Genomic DNA, 24,759 nt, shown 5'->3' with positions numbered 1-24,759 from the left:
ATCCATGTGTGCATCCTAACCGCTTAGCTCTCGGCTGAAAGGCAGGTGGCCAACGCCTTGGAAAACCTTTAGTTTCAGTTCTGCTTCTTCCGCACGTACTTGAGAGGGATTGCTTAGTTTCAGACCATAAACAATTCAATTACTTCTGTTTTTCTCATTAAAATTAAAAAAAAAAAAAGGTATTTGATGGCATTTGAACTTCCAATTGAAGAACTGATTACACCACCTTGTAATGGAGTGTTTCTCTCAGCAGCACTGGTTTGTCTTGCTGGCGATTTATCAGGGTAATGCAATGAGGAGACCTGATACAACAGCTTCCTTGCATCTGGAGGATGGGAGGATGAGTGGATTCACACGGCAACACAAACCTTCGGGTTTAAGAAAGGGAGAACGGTCGCGATGGAGAAAGATTGCAGCGGATTTCAGTCGAGTAGAGGAAACCGGAACCTAGCGAGGAGAAAACGAAGGCAAATTTAAACAGGCTGAAATAATGCACCTGCACGACGACCACTGCAGGGGTTTGCGAGCGGATGCTCTTCGCCGCTCACCGCACGCAACTTGCCCGACGCGCCCAGACCTCCGGCTCGCCTTCCCGACGGCTGATGGCGAATCCCGGGCCCGTGATGAGCCGCTCCCGCCGGGGCGGGGGGCGCGGCGCCGCCGGGGAGCCAATGGGGACCCGCGGCCGCGCCGCTCCGCCCGCCCCGTCGGCGAGGCGGGCGCTGGCGGCGGGGGCTGCCGGGGCGCCGGGGGCGGCGGGGCGGCGCGGCGGGCACCGGGCGCGGGCACAGCTGCGGGCACCAGCTACGCCGGTGTCGCCGCTGCCGCCGCCACCGCCACCACCGGGCGGATCCCGCGCTTCTGCCGGAGCTTCTTTCGGTCGCTTTACTTTGGCGGCCCGGAGCAGGGACATTATGCCGAAGAGAAAGGTGAGGCGCCCCGGGCGTGCGGCGGGTCCTGCCTCCCCCGGGCGGGTTCGGGGGCCCGAGCGGCGGCCGGTGGGCGAAACGCGCATCAGGGGCCGGGAGCGCCCGCCGCTCTCCCGCCGCCGCTCCGTGTCGGAGCTCGCGGATGGCTCCCGAGCTTGGGCATTTTGCTGCCTGTTGCAAGCCCCCTCCACCCCGCCCCGCCGCCTGTTTACTTCCCCGGTGCCGCGCGGGGCGGTGTCGCCCCCTCCCCGGGGGGTAAAGTGGCGATCACAACTCCAGCCCCCACCTCCCTCCTCTCTTCCTCCTCCCCCGCCGGGGAGAAGCGCCGCAGCAGCTGCGGCTTCGCCCCCGGCCCCGGCGGGAGGAGTTTCCTGCTCCCAAACTCCGGCGTCGCGGCGGGGAGGGGGCCGCCCCCACCCTTAGCGGCCGGATCCCGCCGCCGCCTGTTCCCGCCGCGCCGGAGTGATGGCTCCGAGGTAAAAGGGAGGAGGGGAGAGGCAAGCCATGTTTAAAACAAACTACACCCTTCTCCTCGCCTCCCGCGGCAGACCCGTATGTACCAACTCCAGCGCCCATCCGGGCAGGGCCCCCGGGGGCGGGGGGCGGCGCCTCCCGAGGGAGTGCCCGCGGCCCCCGCCGCGCCGGGGGAGCCATGGCGGGGTGCGGGGCCCCCGCCGCCGTCCGGGCACCTCGGGGCGGGCAGCCTCCTCGGGAGGGAGCCGGCTGTGAGACCGCCTTCCCCAGGGGAGAGAAACTTGGGCGGTCCTTCGGCGGCCGGGCTCGGTGGCGTGGGGGTTTTTCTATCCCTCCCGTGCCTGCTGGAGCCCGGAGCCTTGGCGGCGCGGCCGCCGGGAGCGCTCCGGCGCTGGCAGGAGGCGGGCTGAGCCTGGACGGTGGCAGCCGGCCCCCTCCCGCCGCTGTTTTGGCTCCGGGGGTGGGCGGCCGAGGGAGGCCGTGCTGCCGGAGATCCTCGCCGAGGACTTACTACCCGCCTTCTGCAGGCGCTAAGAGTGTAACGAGAGACTTGACACTAATGCATGCTATGACAAAAAATGATAGCTGCAGTCCTTTAATTTTAACTAGGTCAACCAAAGCAAAGCAATTTGTGTTTGTCCCAAATGTCACCTATGACCTCCTAATACACCATATCTGGGCTGGGGCTCAAATCTGTTTTAATAAAGTTACAGGTAGATGATGCCTTCCAGGTAACTCAGTGTTTACTTTTTGTCCTGTGCTTATTGCTTATGGGAGGTATCAAAATGTCAACTTGTCAAGTATGCAACTGGATTATTTAATTCATAGTTAAGGACCTGATTCTGGTTCTGAAAATGGATACAGCCATGGGGTTGACCGCCCTTATTGGAATAACGGGGCTTGAAGTCAGTGAGCGTTGGGCGGTTTTTCCTCCTGCTCTACTGTTACTTCACCACTGTGTGTTTCCATGCTTTTATTGCCATTGCTTGTCATCAAGAAAAAGTTGAAAATTAGCCTGTGTCAGTAGGACTCTCCACAACTTTTGAAACTTTCTTAACTTCCTGCCCTGTTTCCTTTGCCCTTCTGCGTTCTTGCACTAGAGATGTTTCAGGCTGTCCTTCGTAAGTGGAGTTAAAGACACTCCTGTAGGTTTTTGTGGTTTGTTGTGAAATGTTTTATAAGAGAAACCATCTTTGAGTAGAAAGTGCAGGAGAACATGTTTCCTTTCTAGAAGACCACAATAAAAGTAATAAAATCATTGCGCGTGGGATCAGAGCAATGGAAACAAATTTTAATGGTGCAGTAAATTTTATTTTACTTAGTATTGTATGGGTAAACATTTACATTTTAAGATTATGTATGAAGTGGGTTCCAGGAAAAGTGTGTGATTAGTGGCTTTACTTTTTTAGAAAAGTAGAATTGCTATAAGTATTTTACAATAGTCAATTTTATTCCAGAATAACATCCATAGAGTGAGAAGTTCATGATACAACAGTAGCTGAATAATTACGTCAGTCAGCTTCAACACAGAGGACAAACCCATCACATGCATTTAATAGTCAATTCTTCTAACTTATAACAAGGCTTGTAGCACTGAAAATTTTATGAGGAAATAAACATCAAAAGTCAAAATGAGAAATTTTCACAGAGGGTAAATAAATAATATTGCAAAAAGGGTTTAAATTCACCTGTATCTATTTTTGTGTATCCTTAGTTATGTAAACTGGCTGGTTCTTTTTTGTTTGCTTTGCTTTTCATCTCTGATGTTTTTAATCTCTATGTAGACTCAAGTCAGTGGCCGATTCCCTGGCCTTATGTTCATTGTGAATATTATGAAGAAAATGATGTGGGCTGTCTCTGTTTCTCTAGAGGGCTGTGGCCTAGGCTATTTGGATATCATTGCTCATTGCTTGAGGGTCACAGAGGAAAGGAAAAACTGACTGTGTGTTGAGGTGGTGTTAAATACTGTGCTGAAGCAAAAAGGTGTTGAACTCTGGGCTGCTCCTGTCAGATTTCTGCACCCTTCGTCTGTCGTAATAAAATGTTGTGGTGTGCACATGGCCTTTCACAAGAAGAGTGGCATGCCAGTGTGGGATAAACCAGAATGCTTGTTGTGGTATTGATAGGAACGAACGCCTTGAAATGGGTTGGGGTGTTTTGTTTTGTCACTTGTCTTTCTGGAATTAGCTCTTGGATCATAGTGAAAAACTCCTTGACCTTGAAACAGCCCCAGTAAAAATATCCCAGTGTTATCCATAAAAGGATGAAGAACCATTCTGTACCTGATGACAAGGAGAATCATAGTATGGTCACATACACCCATGTGCATAAGCATCCATCAAGTTGAACAGCATTTGGCCTCTTGATGTAGAATGTGCACCATCTCTGAGGGATGTTAGTAGGTCAAGTGGTGGCTTGTCCGGTATTGGATGGGGAGCCTGTCTGTTAGTTGGAATTGCACTCCAGAATGACCCAACTTATTCTTTATTCTGAATCTCTGAATCTATGCAACACCACTTGCACTTGTTTTGAAAATGCTTGGAGAGGAATCAGACGTGTGGACTAAATGCAACTTCTTAAGCCATCTTTTTTTTGTTGTTTTTAGTGTGACATCTTTGAATATTGCCATTGTTTCAGAGCAAGTAAAAAAAATATTGTGTTCTAATTAGCCATTTCAGTAGGTTATTAGGTAGCTCCATGTAGTTAGGAATGTAGTTTGCAGTATTGTTGATGCTATGAAGATACAGTAGAGAACATCTGTGGCAGGTTCCTGTTCCATTATGCAAATTCACTTTCTTTAAAGTCAGAGGTACTAGTTGGTTCTATTTACTGCAGGAAAAAAAAAGCTGAATATTTTGCTTGTAACGCTGCTTCTTTAGCAGAAGTTAGAAGGTACCATATTCAATGATTATCCTATCATAGTGCATTTCTAGTTACCTGATCACATGATGGGTTTTTTTGTGACACTCTTACTAGTTGTTTTGCCAGCCAGGTCTCTAGTCAATATATTTTCTAGTCTTTAGGCTTAAGTGAGTGTTCTTATATGTACTAACTGAGAGCTGTTAAATTCCACTTACGCTTTTTTTGTCTGGACCTAAACTGAGTTCTCTTTGCAAAATTCTTCTGCATGTTTGAGTTTGTATTTCTGAAGTATCATGAATATTCAAAGAGAAATGTTGTTCCTTATCCACTAGTAGGAGAGATGGGGCACAGAAGTAAATTACTGAGTTGTCGGAATGGTCTCTATCTTGGATTCTCAAGTTAAGATGACTGTCCTGATGTTTTATTCCCCCTAATAAGCACCACCTGCACTTTTCAGTGGTGCATTTGTTGTTACTTCACCAAATTTGTCTTCTTCCTTTGTGGTGTGTACATAGAAACTGGGGAACTTGCAATAGTAACATGTTCTCTAAAATTTTTATTGGAGCAACTTGTATGTGATCAAACAATTAACTAATGAAGCTGAGGTCCTGCAGGTGACAGCTCTTTTTGCTGCAGCTCTGAATGATCCTGCTGTTGTTCTTTGGTCTGTGGAATGAAGTCTAGATCCTCTGCAAAGAGTAGCAGGTGAGTTTTTGTTCATGATGCAGCAGTACAAAGCATACTCAAGTGCCGTTCAGCTCCATTCCATGTCCCTTTCCATGTTTTGATACTCCTACTGTGATTCAGTCCATGTCAATTAAACGTACTATATGTAACATAGTGGGTTTTTTGTAATGTTCTGTTAATTTTGAAGCTATCTGGCAGAAAAGAAGCTCCAGTGATGCTATGGGGGCCCACACTTTCCCAATAAGTTGTTTTGTCAATGGGGTTGGAAGCTCTTGCTCTGTAGCAGAGAATACAATAAGGAACACTGTTAGCAGTGAGGTTCTGTATTTCATTTCACACTCTGTAGGTGATTATGGAATAGAAAGGAAAAGGGAGCCAGTACCTGATCCAGATGTCTTGGCTAGTGCCTTCTCCCTACTCCTATTTTGTCCCACTTCTTTCTCCAGACTTTCACTTGAACTCCCCCTGTGTTTCATGCTGTTTAGTCCTTTCTCCCTGTCCATGAGAACTGAAAGCAAAAGTCAGAGCTCTGAAAAGGCAGTTTCTCTTTCCACTCTCTTGACCACTCCTAGGCCACTCAGTAACTACTGGAAAACAGGCTAGGCAACAACAGAAGATGACCTTCATTGCATCTGTCACTGATAGCCCTGATTTTGACAAATTTCTACCTAACAGGTCAGCAGAGTCCTCAGGTGGACTTCTACCTTCAGCATCCTTTGCAGGGACAGGTAAAACAATTGCTATGCAGAGATGCATTTAACATTTGAGCAAGGCAAAGAGAATAGATGTGCTAGAGCATCTTAAAAGATTGCAGAAGCCTTCTAATAGAAGGGATAACAATGTTTTGTCTATTAGAATTTTAGAAATTGTACCATTTGTACTGGATTTTTAACTATTGAGAATTTTAAACCTTGGTGTGTTTAAAAGCAACTGAAAACTCGAAGAAAGCCAACTAAGTCAGTTGACCAGGCTGACTCAAAGGATCTACATCTTTCATAGAAAAATTAGGCAGAAAAAACTACAGACATTTATCTGTGCATGGTATGCTTAGATACAATACAGTGTAGCAATGTTGAGTGACACTGTAGAAAAAACATGCTTGAGCAATGCTGCTGTGCCACATAGCAATAAATGATGTTTACAGGGCTATTAAATACATGCAGCAAGTACATGTCCATGTTTTATCTTAGAGGCACTTCAGCTTAGAAAGAAATAATTGTGTAATTTTAGCCGCTATTATTAATGTTGTTGTTGCTGTTATTTAGTTATGGAGATTAAAAGTTCATTGACCAAGGATTTAATGATCTAAAACATTTCTGATAACTTTATGCAAGTCTGTAAAACTCTGATTCATTAGGAATTGATGGCAATGTATATAAATTTTTTTCTTAGACTACACAGAAATATGTTGGACTTAATGAATGGGAAACCTAAAAATTCTTAGATTTTCACTAATTTATTGGTTAAAAATCATTCTTCATGCTTCTTGGGCACTTGAAGCATTATATCTGATGAGGTGTTGTTAGTAGTACAGTCTACAGCAGTACAAAGTACAGTCTACTTTGTAAGTCTTCACCTCTGAGTTCAGCACTAACTGTGCACTTGTAATCGTTTTATGTATGGTAGTTCAGTGCTCCAATGTGGGCAATACTGTTTTGTATGCAAGAGTATTGGTATTGTTAAGTTTAAAAAGTAAAAAGCCCTGTGTGTAAATGGAATGTAGCAGGTACATGCTATTTAGTTTAAGGCTGCTTTTCTTCTGTGTTACTTGAAAAGCTTCACTTTCTCTACTGTTCAATACCTAAGCAGCAGCAGTGTATAGGCATGATATGTTCCAGGGTATATCATTCCTTTAGAGAAATTGTATGAAGTTGAATTTTGCTTGACAGGATTGTAGCATTATCTTTTGTGTAGAGTGTAACTAAACCAGGTCCAGAGATTTCTCTGGAAAGTTAGCACTTTGTAGGATCATAATGGCCACCATTTATTTTCAGTTCTTGAACTGCACTAAGCTAGCACATGATTTATCCCATGGTCCAGTAGCCAAAAAGATGATTTAATGTGCTGTACTTACGTTTCAGGCCCTCACTCTCTTAAAGCTTGTCTACTGAACAGGTTTGAATGTGAGTTGGAGGTTTTTTTTAAATCCTGGATCATTTTACTGCTCCAAGTTAGAGATGCTGCACAGTGGCACAACAAATGTGTGGTAACCTATTAGAAGGCAGCAGGGCTGGGAATGAGCTACTGACTGCACACAGAAGTAAGATGCTCTTATACCAATTTTATTGTCAGCAAAATTGGCAGTGTGGAACTTCACAGTTTGGATTGTAGTTCAACTGATAATTTCAAGCTGGCATATACAGGCCAGAAGAAGCAATTCCAGATGCTCGTTCCTGTCCTTATTCTGATTTAACCTGTAGGATATCGTATTTTTTTGAGGTAGTTTTTGGCCAGACCTCTCTGCTGATCTAGTTTCTCATGGCACAAAGAGTTAAGCTGGCTTATTGACAGGAATGATTAGGTGGGGAAGAGCAGAACTCTTCCTAGCAGTAACCAGACATTCATCTTTGATTTGATTGTCCCTAACTTAGAGTTTCTAGAGGAGTATTCCTTAATTCATTAGAATAATCAGAACAACTTAGTGTTCAAATTGTGTCCTTGCAGCACTGGGGGCAGGAGAAGGCATCTGGCTTGGTTTTTATTTTTGTTTTTTTTTTTTTTCCCCTCCTTGATGTCTTTGGAAGCTACCAGTTTTCAATTAATTGCTGCTGTAACTTGGAGATACAGTTCCTGTCTTCCCATAGTAAAGAGTGGGTGTACTTGGTAACAGTGAAAGCTGCAAATACAAAGTGCTGTGTTCCCTAAGAACTTTGGAATCTGTCTGCATAAGAGAATTCTGAATGTTCCCATCAACACCAGCTTTATTGGGACGGTTGGGTATGTTGCTCATCCCACCTAGCTTTCTCCATTGACTTAATCCTGTCCGAGTTAATAGTAGCAGAGAGTGCTTCCATACTTGGAAATCAAAGTCTAAGGACATTTTTACCTCTGCAGGGTTTTGTTCCTCTCAAGCAGAATTGAGGAGAGGTGTTCGTGCTCGGTTTGTAGTAGGAAAACATCCTTTGTTTCTGCTGCATCGTTTCTTCCTTATCCCACCTGTACCCTCTTGGAGACATACTGCTTTATTCTTCTCTGGAAGCTGCATTTAGGTTGTCTGTGAAGCTCTTCATTCTGGCTGATACAGTAGAGCAATACTCCTGTTAACCACAGCTGTAATAATTATTATTGGGATGTCAGAGATGGGTGTATTTAAGGCTTTGTCCCAGCTGTGGCTTTGGTACCTGCTATCATCATCTCAAAGGTTTGATGTTTTCTAGCACCAGTTAGTTGAAACAACAACAAAAGTCCTTTTTCTAGAGTATTGTGGTTTTATCACAGTAATGTTCTCTGTGAGAAGAGGAATTATTTACCTTCTTCAGTCCTTCAGCGTATTTTTGTTTGTTAGAGGTGGCTATTTTTGGGAATCAGTTGTTACTGAAAGTAGTTATCTAAATGTAATCTCTAGATAAAATCTTTAGATAAAATATTTTTTTTCAGAAGAACCTTATGCTAGTTTTACTTTGCAGATCTGATCAGTTCTATTTACATACAGAGTTTGGAACCTAATCTTTAAGGTTTTAAAACCTGCCTCTGTGCATAGACTTGGATGAGTTGAGCAGCTTCATCTCACTTGCAGAACTGTCATCAGCTTTGAAAGATCAGAGAAATAATATTAGGGGCTGAATTTCATCCATCATATTTTTTGAATCTGCCTTTTTAGGGTGGCAGTAAAATGGTTAAGCAAATATAGAGACAAGAATTTACTTACTACCTAGCTGAATTTTCATGTCTGGTGTTCAAGGGAAACTGAACAATTTCAAATGCACTGTGCTCACTGCTCCCATGGTTGATCTGTATTTTTCAAAATGCAGCTGATTACTTCGCTGTCTGGAAAGGGAACTGTCTGACTAATTTTAAATTACAATGCTGTTTTTTTTTAAAATCTGAGCCTCTAGAAACTGCTCTTATTTCTTCACTCTACTATAGGTGGAAGATGATGTATTCAAAAAACTGACTACAGGGAAGAGAAACTGGGAAGGAAAAATAAAAGCCAAAACAGTTGTGAGATTTTTTTGAAATGTCCCATCAAATATAAATGCATTTTCAATTATATTGGTCAATCTTTGACCTCTTTTCAGTGGGAATAGCAAAACTTCAATCTACAATGAAGGAATTTCCTCTTCTGGAAAAGCATTTATTCTTTCTGGTTTTGGTTATCTAGAAATACCCCGGTCCTAACTTGGTTACTGTCTTTTCTGTTTTGTCTGGAAGAGCATAAAGCTCACAGAAGTCACCTGTCAAAATGAAGGAATTTAATAAAATGCATTTTCTGAACCTACTTATTCTGTTTTTACAGGCTATTTGTAGTCTTATTTTCTATATATTTTTTGAAAATGCAATGCATGCCAATGAGTCGCTCTGTTTGGCTTGCATCTCTAAACAAAAGTGAAGACTTTGGTCAGGAAGTGTTTTCCCTGATTTTTCTCTATTAACATGCAATTAGCATATTAATTCCAGGGATATTAATGCTTGTCTTTATATTTAAACTTTTAAGTAGCATTCGTCTTTCCAGAGCTTTATGATCTTGACATTCTCCCCCAAAGAATTAGAAATTTAAGTCTTCTGCTTTTAATAGATGTAAATGAAGGGATTTAAATTCTCAAAACTACATTGTATAATATTTCATTGTAATAATTCTTAACAAAAATATTAAAATATTATATAGTTAAAGAACAAATACTTAAGCAATGTTAGGATTGTTTGATTTTTTTTTTTTTTTTTTTTGTGAAGTACATATTTACATGTATGTACAAAAAAATCAACCTCGTATTTCTTGGAAGAGAGGAAGACAGATAATTTCAGATACGTATTAAAGAAATCCAACCACTAAACAGATTTATTCCCTCCTGGTTCTGAGAGAATTACTTTGTTGGGTTTTTTTGAATAGCAGCATGCATATTTTTTCCCCATCCAGGATCAGATTGGTAGAAAAAAGAAATGAAAGGGTGTAGTAGGAAGAATACCTTTTTCTTAAAATATTTATTAGAGGAAATTAATTTTACTTGAAAAGTTAATTCACATTGGCTCGACAGAGAACACTGTTCTATCCACCGAAAACAGATCAGAGAACTAGTTATAAGCAGAGGTTAATGATAAGATGCTGAGGGAGCTAAATTAGGAAACAATGGTTAGAACAGTGTTGCAGGAGTTGGTTGGTGTTAAATTAGTTGACATGTAGTTGTCATTGATCTAAACCAAGAAGTAAATAGCATTTTAATTACATTTATGAACTAGCACAAAATTCAGAGCTGCTCTGAAGACAAATAATTAGAAGATGTAGCATGTATGGGGACACCTTTTATTGATTTAAATTTGCTCTAATGCAGAGTTCTACTCAAAGGGAAATGAGGAGTGGAAAAATTTTTGGAAAATAGTGCAGTAAACTCTGAAAAAGACTTGGGACTTGATACATCTTTTCTTGCAATGTGGTTTTTCTTGCAAGCTTTTACCTTATTTTGGTCGGTGAAATAAATAGTTGGAGGAATGACCAAAGCATTACATCATGGAAATTGCAGCTGCAACAGTGCACCAGGAAATCTACAGGCAAATCCCCTTGCAGGCAGTATATTAAGATGTGGCTGAACCAGCTTGTAAAGGGAGGAAATGCTGTTCACAATGCTCATGTGCTAGGACAGTTAGGGCTTTTTGCCTTTCTAACTTCTTAACGTGGTAGTTAGAGTAAAATTTGCATCTAGTTTGTTTTTTTTTCTTGTGGGTATGAAAGGACTAATTTCTGTCCCATCAGAGCCAAGGTGTTGAGTTTCGGTTAGTAATAAGATCCTTCGGAGAATAAACAATCTATTTAATTTTATACCGACCTTCTGCTGACCGTTACTTCTCATGTGCTTGTGTTCTCATTCTTCATGCTTTTTAATGTGCTCCTTTGTAATAGTGCAGTCCATTCATTATAGTACAAACAAAATATTTATCCAGAAGCTGGACATTGCAAGTTCAAACATGTTTCTTTGGATCTCTCAAACAAACATCAAGGACTTCACTTCTTTGGGTTACTGTACTCTCATTGCATCGTGGTTGTATTTCAGGGTTTTGATTAGAAAAAACTGAAGCTTTGTGGGTTTTTTGTGGTGCATCTCTACGAGGTAACCCAGCCTTAAGAACAATAAAAAAAAGGAAATTTACCTGTATGTTCTATTAAATGTTTCCTTAAAACAGTTATCTGTTTTCAGCTTAACAGTTCTGTAATGATGTTGGCATTGCAGATACTGCAGTATTGCCTTGGTGTGTGGAAACACTGTTTCTTATGTATACTTTTCAGCTGGTGAAATGCAAGAGCTGTATATACAAGTAAGCTCAATGTTAATATTCCTTTGGGTGTTTTTTAACGTTCTCTATAATATATTAATCTTCCTTTTTTTTCCCAATCCACTCAAAATAATTTTCTAGGTTATTCTTAAAAAGAGATGGGGGAAAATCAATTAATAATTAAAAAAAGCCGAACACTGGTAGACAACTTTCCAGATTAGTCTTGTGGTTTGAAAGTTATGCAGCTCTAACAGATCTTACAAAGCTTAGTTTCAGCTTAATTTACAATCTTTTTGCCAATGTGTAGTGCTAATTGAGATATGACACACTGTGTGGTCACCTCAGCCAAAAACTTGTTAGTGGTTTAAATGTCAAAAGCATATTTAGAGGTAGCCAGTCATCTTCTTTCCTGTGCGTTCCTCTGTGGAAAAAAATATCACTCTTATCTGTGTCCTTATTTGCTTTTTTATTTTATGTCTTATGTCTTGTAGGCATCCATACGGTAGCAGGCGCAGCAGGCCTATAGGGACTGCTTTATGAGAGTAATACAAGCATGTGATGGAGTACAGCTGAAGAATTACTGAGGCTGGAGTCCTGCCCTTGTCAAATGATTCAGTGCTTGTATTGGTCTTTGATTTTGCTCCACAAAACTTGCAGTGTGGACACTCCTGCTCCTGACTAGTTTATGATGTGAGGCACAGTATCCAGGGTGCATTTTAATGCGACTGGGGTGTCTTGTGAAACATGGTGAGCCCTGGAATTGTGTCATGTGGGAAAATGTGCCAAGGGGATGGGTTACTCAGTACGTTTGGTTGCTTTGAAACCAGATGTCCTTCAGTACTTTGTCACTTGGACATAAGACAGGGGAAAGTGTTCCTGTGGAAGCGTTAGGAGCAAGGACTTCTAAGGTTTTAGTGGTATCTACATAAAAGTACTGTGACTTCAGATAGTAGTGCAGACAATCTGAGTTTTTGGCATGCCAAGTTCTTTGAGAACTATGCTTGGTGCAAATCCATTCATGTATAAATCTCTCTTTTCCCTAGGGAAAGGAAAAAGTACTGCAAAAATTAGTATGAAGAACCATATCAGCTGGGACTCATTGGAATGTCTAAGCAGAACTCATAGAAGGGAAAATAAGTTTCTATTCGTCTTTTAACAAGTATACTGTAGCCATATCTGACATACATATTTTTTTGTGTGTGTGTCTATTAGCTGAAGTAGATAGAATAGATGGAATCCCAGGCTGCCTGCAGCTACCCCATGCCACTTCATTCTTGTCTGTTGTACTGGCTCAATTGTTTGTGCAGCTGTGCAGTAAAATGATTCTGCCGGAGCAGGGAAGACTATATATTTATAATTTGTATATATATTATAATATTTATACATTTGTTTAAGCAGCAGGCTATTTTTCAGCTGGATCAATTACCTTACTCGTGACAAGGCCTCCCGTGCATCTCTGCCAGCATACTGGGGAGCCAAGGCCCTGGAGGATGAGTGCAGCCTTCAAATGCCTGGACTCATAGTGATTGCAGAGAGGAGGAGCAGGTCTGAAATGGAAATTAGAGCATGTCAGGACCCCTTGCTGCTTATTCGCACCGCTGAAATTATTACTGTGCATATCCCTCCATGGAGAAAGTTGTGCCCTTCAGAATTGCTGTTGGATTTTCTAACTTGAGAGGGAATGCTGAGCTAATTAATTAGTTAACTTAAGTATGTTGTGTAATATATCCATATTAGTTAGTACACAGATGTTGTGGTTGCACAGAGTATTTTTAATACAATTTTTTTCCCCTACAGTTAGCCCCATGAGCAGCTTTTTTTTGTATGTTGTCAAGCAATCGTACTGGCATCTAAAATCAGACTGCCATGTCTATCAGAAATGTAGGAGACTTCTCCTTCATTAGTGCTAAATAGAATGGGGTAAATTACTGTGCGTTAACTATGCAGTATTGCAGACTGAGGGTTTGCTCCTGGGCAATTACTGCAAGGCTATTGCTGTGTGGCAGTGCCATCCTGGGATAGTTTAGCCCTGTCTCAAAGCTCTGTGATTCCTAGAAATGAAGCAGGGTAAAACAGCCTGATTGTGGAGTGTCAGTCAGTTTAATTCAGTTTATGATGAGTTTTTTAGCTTGGCTTCTGAAGAAAATGAGTCATGCTGTCCTTCTGTCCCTGCCGCTGTAGATCTTAAGTCTCTTGACTACTGTGAGGAAAAGGTTATAAAATCTCAGAGAACTTCTATATAACTAGGTGCCCAGGACGTGAAGGATGCTATTTGAGTTCCCTCTCAGGGAAGGGGTGCAGCACAAGTTCGTTAGACTCAAGAATATTCATACGGGAGAAACAGGTATTACGAATTCATGGACTACAGGAAAGTTGTACCCAGAAAAGTTGTGCCCAGAGCATGTCTTGTATCGCGAGCTGAAGTTCTAGGAAACAAGGCTCTACTGACAGTGAACGTGAAACTACTTGTTTTTGTTTTCTTTATGACTTTTGAGGCTCCCAGCATCAGACCATCAAGCTGTAGCAACTCTTTAGTAACCAGATTGAAAGGCTCTTAGAAATGCAAGTCTGAAAGAATCCTGCAGGTGACTGGTGAGGCTGCAGTAGCACCGGGAGCAGTCAGTCTCCATTTTGGATGCCTGACTCTGTTGCTATTCTGAGTTGCTCTGCGCTGTGCTGTGCTGCTTAACTTCCTGCTGTTTTCAAGCTACTTAGATGATCAGTCCCCTGCTTTTTTTAAAGCAGCTGCTCTTGTGGCAAGATTCCTTTCAGTCGGGAGAGTGCATAGTAACAAAGGCACATTTTATTCCCTGGTGGGGGGATGTCTATCTGTAAGTATGATAAGAGCCCAATGCCAGGAGAAGGCAGTGGTCAACTGCTGCAAAGTAGCTGGTCTTTTTCTCTGCTCTAAACCATAACTGTATAACTCAAAGAAATTCCGTGTCAAAATCTGTGAGGAAGTTTAGGTTAAGACTGAAATGGAGAGACACAAGAAAAGATAACTAGCCAGCTTCCTTAGTGATTGAAAAACAAAACAACAACCAAATTGCCTTCTCTGCTACCTGTTAAATACCTTTTTGAAACATGTGTTGTTCTTGTAGTTCTCCTCTAACTGCTGCTGCTTGCTATTTATCCATGAATAGCTTGCTCCTAGGTGGAAACCCAGGTATTTGCAAAATATGAAGTAATACATCTTGAGTGGTAAACAAAAGACAGAAGCTTGATGTCACCGGCTCCTCACCTGCTGTAATTTAATTAACCTTTCTCTAGTACCTCTGGAAGACTAGTGTTAAAATGCTCAGGTTGATGCTTTGTTCTTGAGAAGAAACATGTTGTCCCTAGTTTTCCTGTCAATGTATCAGTGTTTTACTAATTTTTGCTCTTCTGATGGAGGAGGTGAGATATGAGGGACAGATACTTTTAAAACTTCCAGCTGAGTGGGGCTGAGATGAAAAAGGAGTAAATGAGGTAAATAAATCATTCATTTCAGTAATGCTATGCTTTTTTTAGTTCATCTCATCACATCTCATAACTGGTTAAGTTTGTATTTGGGAAGAAATGTGTTCATTTTCTTGGGGATTTCAAAAGCCTTCATAGAGCCTCAGATTTCCAGTTCATACTGTTGTGCTTCCAACAGCTGATAAGATGGAACTCCCACTGGAGCCTGCGGATGCTTTAGTTAATTGGCTAGAGGGCCCACTGAGGGAGGTGTGTGTTACAATATGTATGTACCTGGTGTTCTGTCCTCAGGTTCTTGCTTGGAAAATCAAGACTGGTTTTGGTACAATGCTGCTTGTAAATACTAATGCAACTTTGTCAGGCTTCTTTAAGTTGTTGCAATATATTGAAAGAACAGTCTTCACCATAATCTTTGTTTTGCTGTTGCCTGCACGCTTTTAAGTCTGTAATGAAAACACTGACTTAATATTTTCTTTCAGTCTCCAGAGGGTGCTGAAGGCAAGGATGCAGCAAAAGTAACTAAACAAGAGGCAAGTATATATATAGAGATATAACTAAATTTATTTTGGCATGGAATTATTTAACTGGACCCCTGCAGTCTTGCACATCAGAAGATTATGTGTTTCTCTGGCACTTCTGTTGAGGTGTTTTCAGTGGGAATAATGACAATAGACTACATTTTTACCCTATCTGACATAATTTAGTTTTGGCATACTGAGGATTTATAGAACTTATTAGTACACCAAATAAATTTCAGAAACGTGTAGGGCTTTGATAGACAAGCTCTGGTGGATCTTGTGGCAATAGTGTAGGGTGTTACTGCCTGAAATTGTTGCTCTGTCTTTAGTGGATTGGCAGAAGAGGCCTAATGCACCCACCTCAGACAGTCTACTTCAAAACTATTCTTAGCTTAAGTGACTGATGGAAGGGTGTATTGAATTAAGGTACTAGACTCTAAACTGGAGCAGCTGACACATTTGTGTGGTTTCTTTAACTGAGTTTGTTTAAGGACACAGTAAATTTTGCCAGAGAAGGCAAGGAGAGATGTGGTGATACTTTGATGTCTACAGTAAGTTTGCTAGTTTATTTGTCACAGCCTGTAGTAAAAAAACAGAGAGTTATGAGAATTTGTTTTCTTAGGTTTTCATCTTTTGTGGCAGAAAAAGTTAAATCAGGATCTTGAAAAGAATGGGTGAATATTCAAATGAATTAACAATTAACTGCTCTACTTGTAAGCATATTTGAACAGGAAAATAGCAGGTAAACTATTGACATGCTCTGTAGTTTACTTGCTTGACAAGAAAATTTTTTATAAGGCTTCCCGAGAGATTCTTAAGGAAACTAAGGTAGCATGAATTAAAGGGAAGATTTTCCCAAGAATTTGTAACAGATCAACTTTTGAGAAGAGAATGGAGAAGTGGTAGTTAATTTTCATAATGGAGGAGATTTGTCAGTGAAGTATTGGAAGGATTTATGTTTGGGCTTGTGCTGCTGAATATATTCATTAATGATTTCTAGGAGAAGAGTTACTAGAGAAATGGTAAAGTTTGCTGGAGCTTGCAAAAAATACTAGGATAGTCAGAATTGAGAGGGGATGAGACGGCTTTATGTCACTGGTAAATAAGTGATAAAATATCAAGAGCAATTCAGTGTGGAGAAGTGCAAATTAATACATGGAGGGAGGGGAAGACAGTGGTGGTCACCAGATCAGCTGTTAATTGGGGGAGAGATTGTAAAATCATAATGAATAGTTACTAGAAAATGTCAATAGTTCTAAATAGAAAATAACTAGAAAATAGGAAAAAATACTAGAGGACAGAATAAGCATCAATGTAGATTAATTTGTTGCATTCTCAGATACGGGACTACTAAATGGAGTTCTCCTGATAGAGGCCATGATAAAATTAAAAGGATACCCAGTACAGGGGGACAAACAGAGGATGCAGAGCAGCTTTTAAAAAAAGGCAAACAACCAAAACTAAAAAAACAAACAACACAGTTTTTCTAGGATTCTTGATCTTTTATATAATGGAGTTGTGATAAAATAATTAGTAACACAGAGAAAGGCAATTAGGGAATTACTACTCATGAAACCTGTAAACAAGAAGAATCTAATGAAAGTAAGAGGCAAGAAGTTTAAAGGAAAGACAGTGGAGCGGTAAGGTTTTGCTTTTTCTTTTCCACACAAATCATAATCCCATTATGGAACTCAGTGTCACAGCATGTTATGCAAACTGAAAGTGTAAATGAGTACTAGGTTATTAGACAGATTTGTGGAGAAAATAACTCTTAGGGACTATTTAAACACATGATGTGTATATGATATCCAGGTTGGAAAGTTGGCAACTTTAGATAGCCAGGATCTGGTTCAGCAGGAGAGTGCAGGGTGTTGTTCTGTCTGCTCCTTTTCACAGACTCTTCTGTAGATGTTTGCTGGTGGGCCAGTGTCAAACGGACTGTTGGGTGAGTTGCTAGTGTCTGGGTTAGTACAGCTGTTTGGAGGGGGACAAAGATTCCCAAAGAACATTAAAATGTGATCGTTGCTGACTTGGCTCTAGTTCCCTCCTTATACTCAAATAACACAAAATAGATACAAACTCCAAATGAGAGTACTTAGCTGCCAGGCTTTTTTAAGAACTTCTGGTTTATGCTGACTTTCTTATGGCAAAAAAGCCTGCTGTGAAACTAGTCATGGAACAGTCAGGAAGAGTTGGGAGATATGGGAGACAATTATAATTTATATAAACCAACATATTATCCTTTAAAAAATAGATGCTAACAAAGCATTTCAGTTCCTAAAACCTGAGGGATAGAAATCATTGGTTAAGAAAGCAGATTTGTAAAAGACAATACCTTGCACTAGGAGTTCTTTCATTACCTGACCAGCTGAAATGCTTTGTTTAACCTGTTGTAAAATAGGCTAGGCTGCTAACAGGCAGTTGATATTCTAAATTGCCAAGAAGAGAGGTTTACCTTTTTTTTTTTTGTTAATGATGCATAAATATTTCATAGCTGAAAATATCTTTAGGTGGTTCTTGACAGGAATTCTATTTTGCTGGATGCAGATTTGAACTATTCACTACTGCTTTCCACTAAGAATACTTAAATGCCTCCAATGAATAAAGTTACTGCTTTCTTCAGATATTAACATAGCTTTTTCCTGTTGCAGGGTGTGTGGAGCCATATTTTTCCAGCTCAAATTAAATGCTTAATATGTAATTAAGTTGATATTTTAGATTAATTTTTTAAGCTGTGTTATGTTAGATATTTGTTGCAGTTGAGTTGTCCCTTGATTTTGGCTACAGGTGTGATTCCAGTTTTATGACACAAACCAAACTTTAACTCAGTTTAATAACCCTACTTTGTAACTTGGTTAATCTATTTTAATTAATACAAAAATACTGTGAACAAACTAAAGAGCTGACAACTACTTCTAAAACCTAACTGCAGTAATAAATTTATGACACTGAAATAAAATCTAGTAAGGAAAGTGTCTTGAAGTGATTAAGCTGGAGAGAAACAGAATATCTGGCTTGATTCTTTCCTTTTCAGAATTGTGTTTAAATAGAAAAGATAATTTCTCCCTCTGATCCTGCAGCTGTCTTTGTGCACCTGGACTCAGACTGAGTGTGTAGGGAACTGAGGAAGTGGAAGGACTTAGTTTCGTATTTTGAAATTTTAGCACTCTGATAGGCTCTAGAGAAGGACGTTAACTTCATTCAGCTGTTAATCAGATGGTATTTGTACCCACTATTACAAGTAACATCTGCTAGATTCTAGAAACATAATTCTGAGTATGTATGAGGAAGGTTGAGAGTTCTGTGCACAGGTAGTTAAGGTATTTGTGAACCTTTCATAGAGCAGAAAGGGACTCAGAAGTACTTATAAAAGGATGTGTGTGTGAAGTATTTAATTGTATGGAGATTTAGATGTTATAATTTCTGAACTTTAATTTCTAATTTTCACGTCACTTTGTCCATTTAAAATTTTGAGTGTCCAAAGTGAGGAAGATGCAAATGGTGCTTGGCAATAGACACTTATTTTGGTAGAGGCATATTTTACGCTGTCCTCCTGAAATGACTGATACTATATCACTTTAGATACTTTTTGCTGTGAGCCTATAAAAATGTTTTCTTTTTTTTTTTTCTTGTAGCCCACAAGGCGATCAGCAAGACTGTCAGCTGTAAGTATGTAGAGCACCTCTTGGTATATTCTTTTCTAGGCACTTACAGTTTCTCAGACCGAACAGGTTTGTTACGTTTTCCTTGATTCAATTTTTATTCTTGCTGAGGGGTGTTTAAGAACTCTAGCACTGAAGTTATCTATGTTTCCTTGGCTTCAGGTTTCAGGTTGTTCTGACAAAAGATGTATTTCCCCATCTCAATGCAACACTGTCTTTTGGGTGCGGTATTGACTTTGTATCATTTTGCAGGCTGATGTCAATTGTGGAAATGCAGCTACTTTTCTGGGAAGGAGAAAGAGCTGTCTTTCATGGACTTCATTTGATGCCATTGCTAGTATTTGGTTTTAGTTCCTCTTCTCTGTTAGGACATAGCTGATCGTTTGTGGCTTTTGTTTTTTTTAATAGTTACTACTAATCTCCACATTTTACTCTTAGAATGACCCCCAAATTACTTTTCTTTTCTAGATAAGTGAGCTAATACAAACAGCTGTGAATAGAGATGAGGTGCATTTGTGCATAAAGGCTTTTCTAGCTTTTTCTAGATTCATACTACTGAGCAGGAAGTAAGGGAAGCTGTGGGGTGGGGACAAGCTGAGTGTGGAGGTGGCTGACTGACTTTTGGTATTGTGTCTAACACGTTGTGCAACTAAAAATGTTTTATAGAAACCTGCCCCACCAAAACCTGAACCTAAACCAAGGAAAACAACAAAGGTAAATAACTTTCTCTTTAGTTACCATCATTGCAGTCAATAGTAAGCAAGTATACTACTACTTTGCATGGCAAACAGTTCAGTTTACAGCATTTTTTGAGGCATGGGCTTCCCTGCCCTCTCTGCAGCTCCCTGCCCCTCCTTGCTGGAAAAAACCCATAGATTAGATCATTCTTTTCTTTTTGTTCCACCCCTTCCAGGCCTCATTACTGGCCCAAAGAAAATGTCTTGCCTGTTTGATATGCAAACCATGTTAGTTTTTAGTGAATGGTTAGTTTAAGAAGAATTTTTACCTTTCCTGTACCTTTCCTGAAAAGTACGGGTTTGGTTGAGTAAGTTCTACCTGAGACCTAGTAATTTCTACAAAAGGATTTGAGATTACTCAGTGCCATCCTGTTTTCTTGTCTAGAGACACTCTAGACAAGAGTTTTCTTGTAGTGAGAAACTTTTATCTGTTCTTGAAGCCTGACTGTTGTTGAGAATGCACAATTATAATTAAAGGTGAAATTAAATATATTTAAATTGAATGGTTTGGGTTTTCTGGGCCATTTACAGTCAAATTAAAATCCTGTTAGTGTCTGAAATACCTTTTCAGGATTTCTGCATATAAATCATGTACTTCAGAAACTGTAGATTTATTTGTGCCTAAGGGGGATGTTAAATAAGAGCAACTGCTTTATTGAAGAAAAAAACCCACCCCACATGTTGTAAACTGAGTTTAGCACTTCTCACTCTTACATTTTTCAAGTCCTTTTATTGGCATCTCAGTTGGGCAAGTACCAGAATACAAAGTCTGTATGTGAAAGTAAAACTCTGACTTTGAATGCTTTGTGATTTATCAAATTAAATTACCAGTAAAGTCTTCCTAGGTCCATCCTGCTCCCCTCTTAAAAAGAGAATTAATAAGGAAGGGAATGTGGTAGCTTCTGTAGCTTCAAGTACATGTGAGATGATCTCAGTGTTACAGACTCAGTCTAAGTTGGATGAGAGATGTTTGAAATTCATTTCAGGTGACTCAACATTACTCTGAGTAACTCTTTAATATGATAATCTCTTTTTTCCAAAGTCTAACTGGATCACATTTTAAGGAGCACATTAATCTTCGTGTCCTAAACACAAATCAGCAGAAGTGTGTACTCTGTACCTGCTAGCAAACAACCAAATATGGTACAGATTTGAGATAATTTTTAGTGTTAAAAGCTTGCACATTATGAATTTACTAGGGCAACTTCTTAGCTTGCTCTTCTGTAGGTGATCAGAGTTAGGACTATGCTCATAGCACCAATAAGCTTCCAAATGATACACCACAGCTGCTGTGTAACACTGAAGCTGAGGGGTGGAAGAAGTAATTCAGACTGCCCTGGAACTAGGATTACTGGCATTCCCTCCCCAGTGCCCCACTCCTCTATGGGGATCAGTGGGGAAAGGTAGTTAATGAAGGGAGACAGACCTTAGTATCCCCGTTCACAACTACTATTGCTATTTTGCATGGAAAATTTAGAACAAATGATCCTATGAAAGATCTCCAGTGTTTATCAGAACTGCTTTAAATACTAATGTAAAATATTAAATGCAATACCATTTAAATTTTTGTCCCATTGCACTTTAAATCCTTAACTTATGTCTCTACTAACCTTTAGATTGCAAACATAAATAGGTAGAGCAAGGATTTATGAAAAATAGTAGACTTCAACATATGAATTGTTTAAGAGCAAATCTCCAAATAAAACTGTAGCTGTTAGAATAGATCCTTTTGATAAATTCTGTTTTGTGTTGCTGCAGATGGAATTTTATCGGTGTTTGCCGCGTTAGTGTGTTGGTTGGTTCTTTCATTGACATGGTATTACCATCATAGATGTTATCAAAGTAACAAAAGGACAGCCAACAAAAAAGCTTAATTTTTAAAATCTAATTTAATATTTCATGTTAATCGAAAATGTAGTGCTGTTACACAAACAGTGTGGTGTTTTTGCTTGACTGAATAAGCTTTCAATGTACTGTAATTGGATTTGTTCACACAGATATCTTGTATATACCTCTGTATAATACAGCTCAGCAATACCAGAGTAGTCTGATATGGTTTTATATCCCTGTAAAAATAAGGAGAAACATTAAAGATGCAGACACCACCGTTTTCTAGAAATGTTGAGAGTCACTATAACTTCTGTGGATTTACATTTTCCAGGTAGCCTTTAGCTGGTTTTCTGTTTTAGTCCATCACATGCAGCTTGCCAAGATTTGCTGTTTAGTTCATGTAAAAGTTTTTTTTTTATAAAGGTGTAGGGTTCTGGCTACTCATACAACGTCTGTACCCATGTTTTTAATCTTCTGTCAGAAGGAACCTGGAACAAAGGGCAGCAAAGGTGCTAAAGGGAAGAAGGATGAAAAGCAAGAAGCTGCAAAGGAAGGTACTACACCATCTGAAAATGGTGAAAATAAAGCTGAAGAGGTACTTTCCACACATACCTCTTGCTGATTGAATCAGTGTTTTTTAATTATTCAGCCTTTCAGACATTGCTAGCATTTTCATAATGTTTCTTTTTATTGCCCATAATGTTATTGCAGATTCGCATCTCTCGCTCAACTGTTAGTGTTTCAACATCCAGAGGTGCCCCACCCAGCACACTGTCAGTAAAAGGGCAGATTGAAACAGTGAAAGTTAAGGGTGCGGTAGAGCATTCAGCATGTATGCAGTGAATAGAAACAGGTGGTAGTGTGGTGCTTTTCAGTATGAACCATGGAGGCTGACAGGTAAGGCTTGTATTGCTTTTGAAAAGCTGGGACCGATAAGTTAAGAAAAGTGTGTGACTGTACCTGTTCCAGTTGCATAAATGTCATGTGGACATAGGTTTGAACCTGAGCAGTTGCAAGTAAGAAATGTCAAAGGGATAAGGATAGTTTGGGTATTTAGGTGCATAATGGCAATTTACTGTAGTAATTTAATTTCTTTCTTTCTTCTCCACAGGCTCAGAAAACTGAATCTGTAGGTGACAAGAACGAATGAAATATGAAAATTTTGGGTTGATTTTATGTACCTCTTGGACAACTTTTAAAAGATATTTTTATCAAGTATTTTGTAAATGCTAATTTTTTTAGGACTATGATAGTTGACATATTAAACTGTATATGAACATTTCCCTTCTCATAACAGTGCTTTTAGAAATTCCCATTGTTGCCAAGTAATATAAATATCAACTTAATATTGCAAGGTATGTGTAAAATTGGATCAGCATTCCATACACTTGCTTTAAGACATTAAGTCTTGTGCATATGGTGATGTTTTTACTGTGCGTATTTGAATTTTTCATGCAGTTTTTCTAGAGCAATAATCAGTGGTGCTTTTGTACTTAGGGTTTATGTGATTTTAATGAAACATGGATAGATGTGGCCACCTGCTGACTATTTTGGGTTCTTTTAATGGATTAAAATAAAAGGTCTCCTTGCCTGCAAAACTACAGCCTCCTAATGTTTTCTCTAAATCTGAGGAATGCCTTACTCATATCTTCGACTGTTATAAGGAAGACTAAATGATTTAGTAACAGTTGTTTTGCATGCAGTCTGTTTGCTTTTTTCACATATGTCTGATTAAAAACCACCCACGCAGGAGTAGCAAACTGGCATTTTCAGTGGCCCACAACTTAAGGGACTTACAGATACATTCTTCATAGATACATTCATCGGGTGTACTGTCACAGGGTGAGTAGAGTTGCCGTGCTCTGTCAGGATATTGCGTCTGTGATGAGTTACCAATACAGAATGATTTGCTCATTTGATAGAGACATACAATAATTTAAAAGTAGCTTTGTTTCTCCCCCATTCTCTTTTCATTAACTTGCACTGTACTCTGTGGAAACCTTTCTTTCTATCTGCAGCCTCAAATTTAATATAAATAGTAATTACTGTTCTGCTTCAGCTGAGGACAGTTGTTAATACATTGAAATTGCTGTTAAACAGCGCTATATATTTGGTACCTGGTAGAAATGGAACAATGAAAGTTATTTTTGAGGTGATTGTGATGATGTGGTAGATTAGCTAATGATTTTTAGTGTCCATGTTTCAACTCCACAGCTCATTCTAAGCGCCTTTTACGATTTTTCTCTTTCTCTTTTCTCTAGGGGCCCTGGTATTTCATTTGTTACTTCTGGGATGGGAGGGGTCAAAGAAAAGATGTTCCCTGTTCTTCAGTAGCATTGATTTGTATTGCTCAAGTGGTAGCCATTATATCTGAGGATACCTTTTGCTTGTTTAAGTCGATAAATAAATGACTGTTGCCTGACCTAGTGTTCTGTTTATTCTTTGGGAAGAAATCTCTCATTGCCTTTTCTAATTAAAACTGAAAAGAAGCCAAGCATATCTGCACTTAAAAGTTGAAACTTGATTACCAAAACCCTACATGCTAGCTAGAATAGGAGTTAAGACCTGCATTGAGATAAATGTCACGTACATTTTTTTGATAGGCTTGCTACATCCACAGAAGAGAAGGCTGTTCTCTGCAGCATAAACTCAGTTGTGGAAGAAAATTTAAAGTAATTCTCTGCTTTTGGTGGTTGAAGGCAGAAGGCTGTAACAAAACCTGTAGCCAATGAGAAGTCCTTAATGTTACTCAATTATGTGTATTTGGTAGTCCTACACAGTACTTCAGATTTGCTTTCTGATGGACCCTGTTGAAAGTCTGTCAGTTTAGAAACTGCAGTCATGGGAAGTTGAACTGTGTGAACTTTTTCACAGGATCATCAAAGTGCTGTTTCTAAGCATTTGTCGATTTATGGGGGTTTTGTTGCTCTCTGTGTGCGTATACTCTGATCATTTTGTTTGGATCACCAAGACATTAATTGCCTTAACCTGACTAGGCAGTCGGAGTTCTTGAACTGGGCATGAGCATCAGAAGACACAGTTCTCTGGACTTATTTTAGGAGAGCTCCCTTTACTAAATGCCTAAAAAGTGGGCAAAAGTTTGGTCCTTAAACTAATGGCACAATATCCTGACCTAATAATTTTGGGTCAAAATTATTCTGTTGTCTCAACCAGATTA

The 24,759-nt window shown here is 39.8% G+C and overlaps 1 protein-coding gene across 3 annotated transcripts; it reads left to right on the top strand.

Moving 5' to 3' along the window:
* Positions 1-715: 715 nt before the first annotated feature.
* HMGN3 (high mobility group nucleosomal binding domain 3) lies at positions 716-24,003 on the top strand. Of its 3 annotated transcripts, none has more exons than XM_051778068.1 (6): positions 716-929; positions 15,314-15,364; positions 18,988-19,017; positions 19,681-19,728; positions 22,063-22,135; positions 22,693-24,003. In XM_051778068.1, the coding sequence occupies exons 1-6, from the start codon at positions 915-917 to the stop codon at positions 22,704-22,706; spliced, it is 231 nt and encodes a 76-aa protein (XP_051634028.1). In that variant the 5' UTR covers positions 716-914; the 3' UTR covers positions 22,707-24,003. The 3 variants fall into 3 exon arrangements, with proteins under 3 accessions (XP_051634028.1, XP_051634026.1, XP_051634027.1); XM_051778066.1 differs by lacking the exon at positions 22,693-24,003 and adding an exon at positions 22,293-22,686 and having other exon boundaries at positions 738-929; positions 22,063-22,176; XM_051778067.1 differs by having other exon boundaries at positions 745-929; positions 22,063-22,176.
* Positions 24,004-24,759: the final 756 nt, after the last annotated feature.

Source organism: Manacus candei, unplaced genomic scaffold (assembly GCF_025592945.1).
Source record: "Manacus candei isolate 608988 ecotype Guabito, Panama unplaced genomic scaffold, ASM2559294v1 h1tg000011l, whole genome shotgun sequence".
NCBI lineage: Eukaryota > Metazoa > Chordata > Aves > Passeriformes > Pipridae > Manacus > Manacus candei.
The sequence above is the reverse complement of the archived record's forward strand: the minus strand, read 5'-3'. Positions and strand labels throughout refer to the sequence as shown.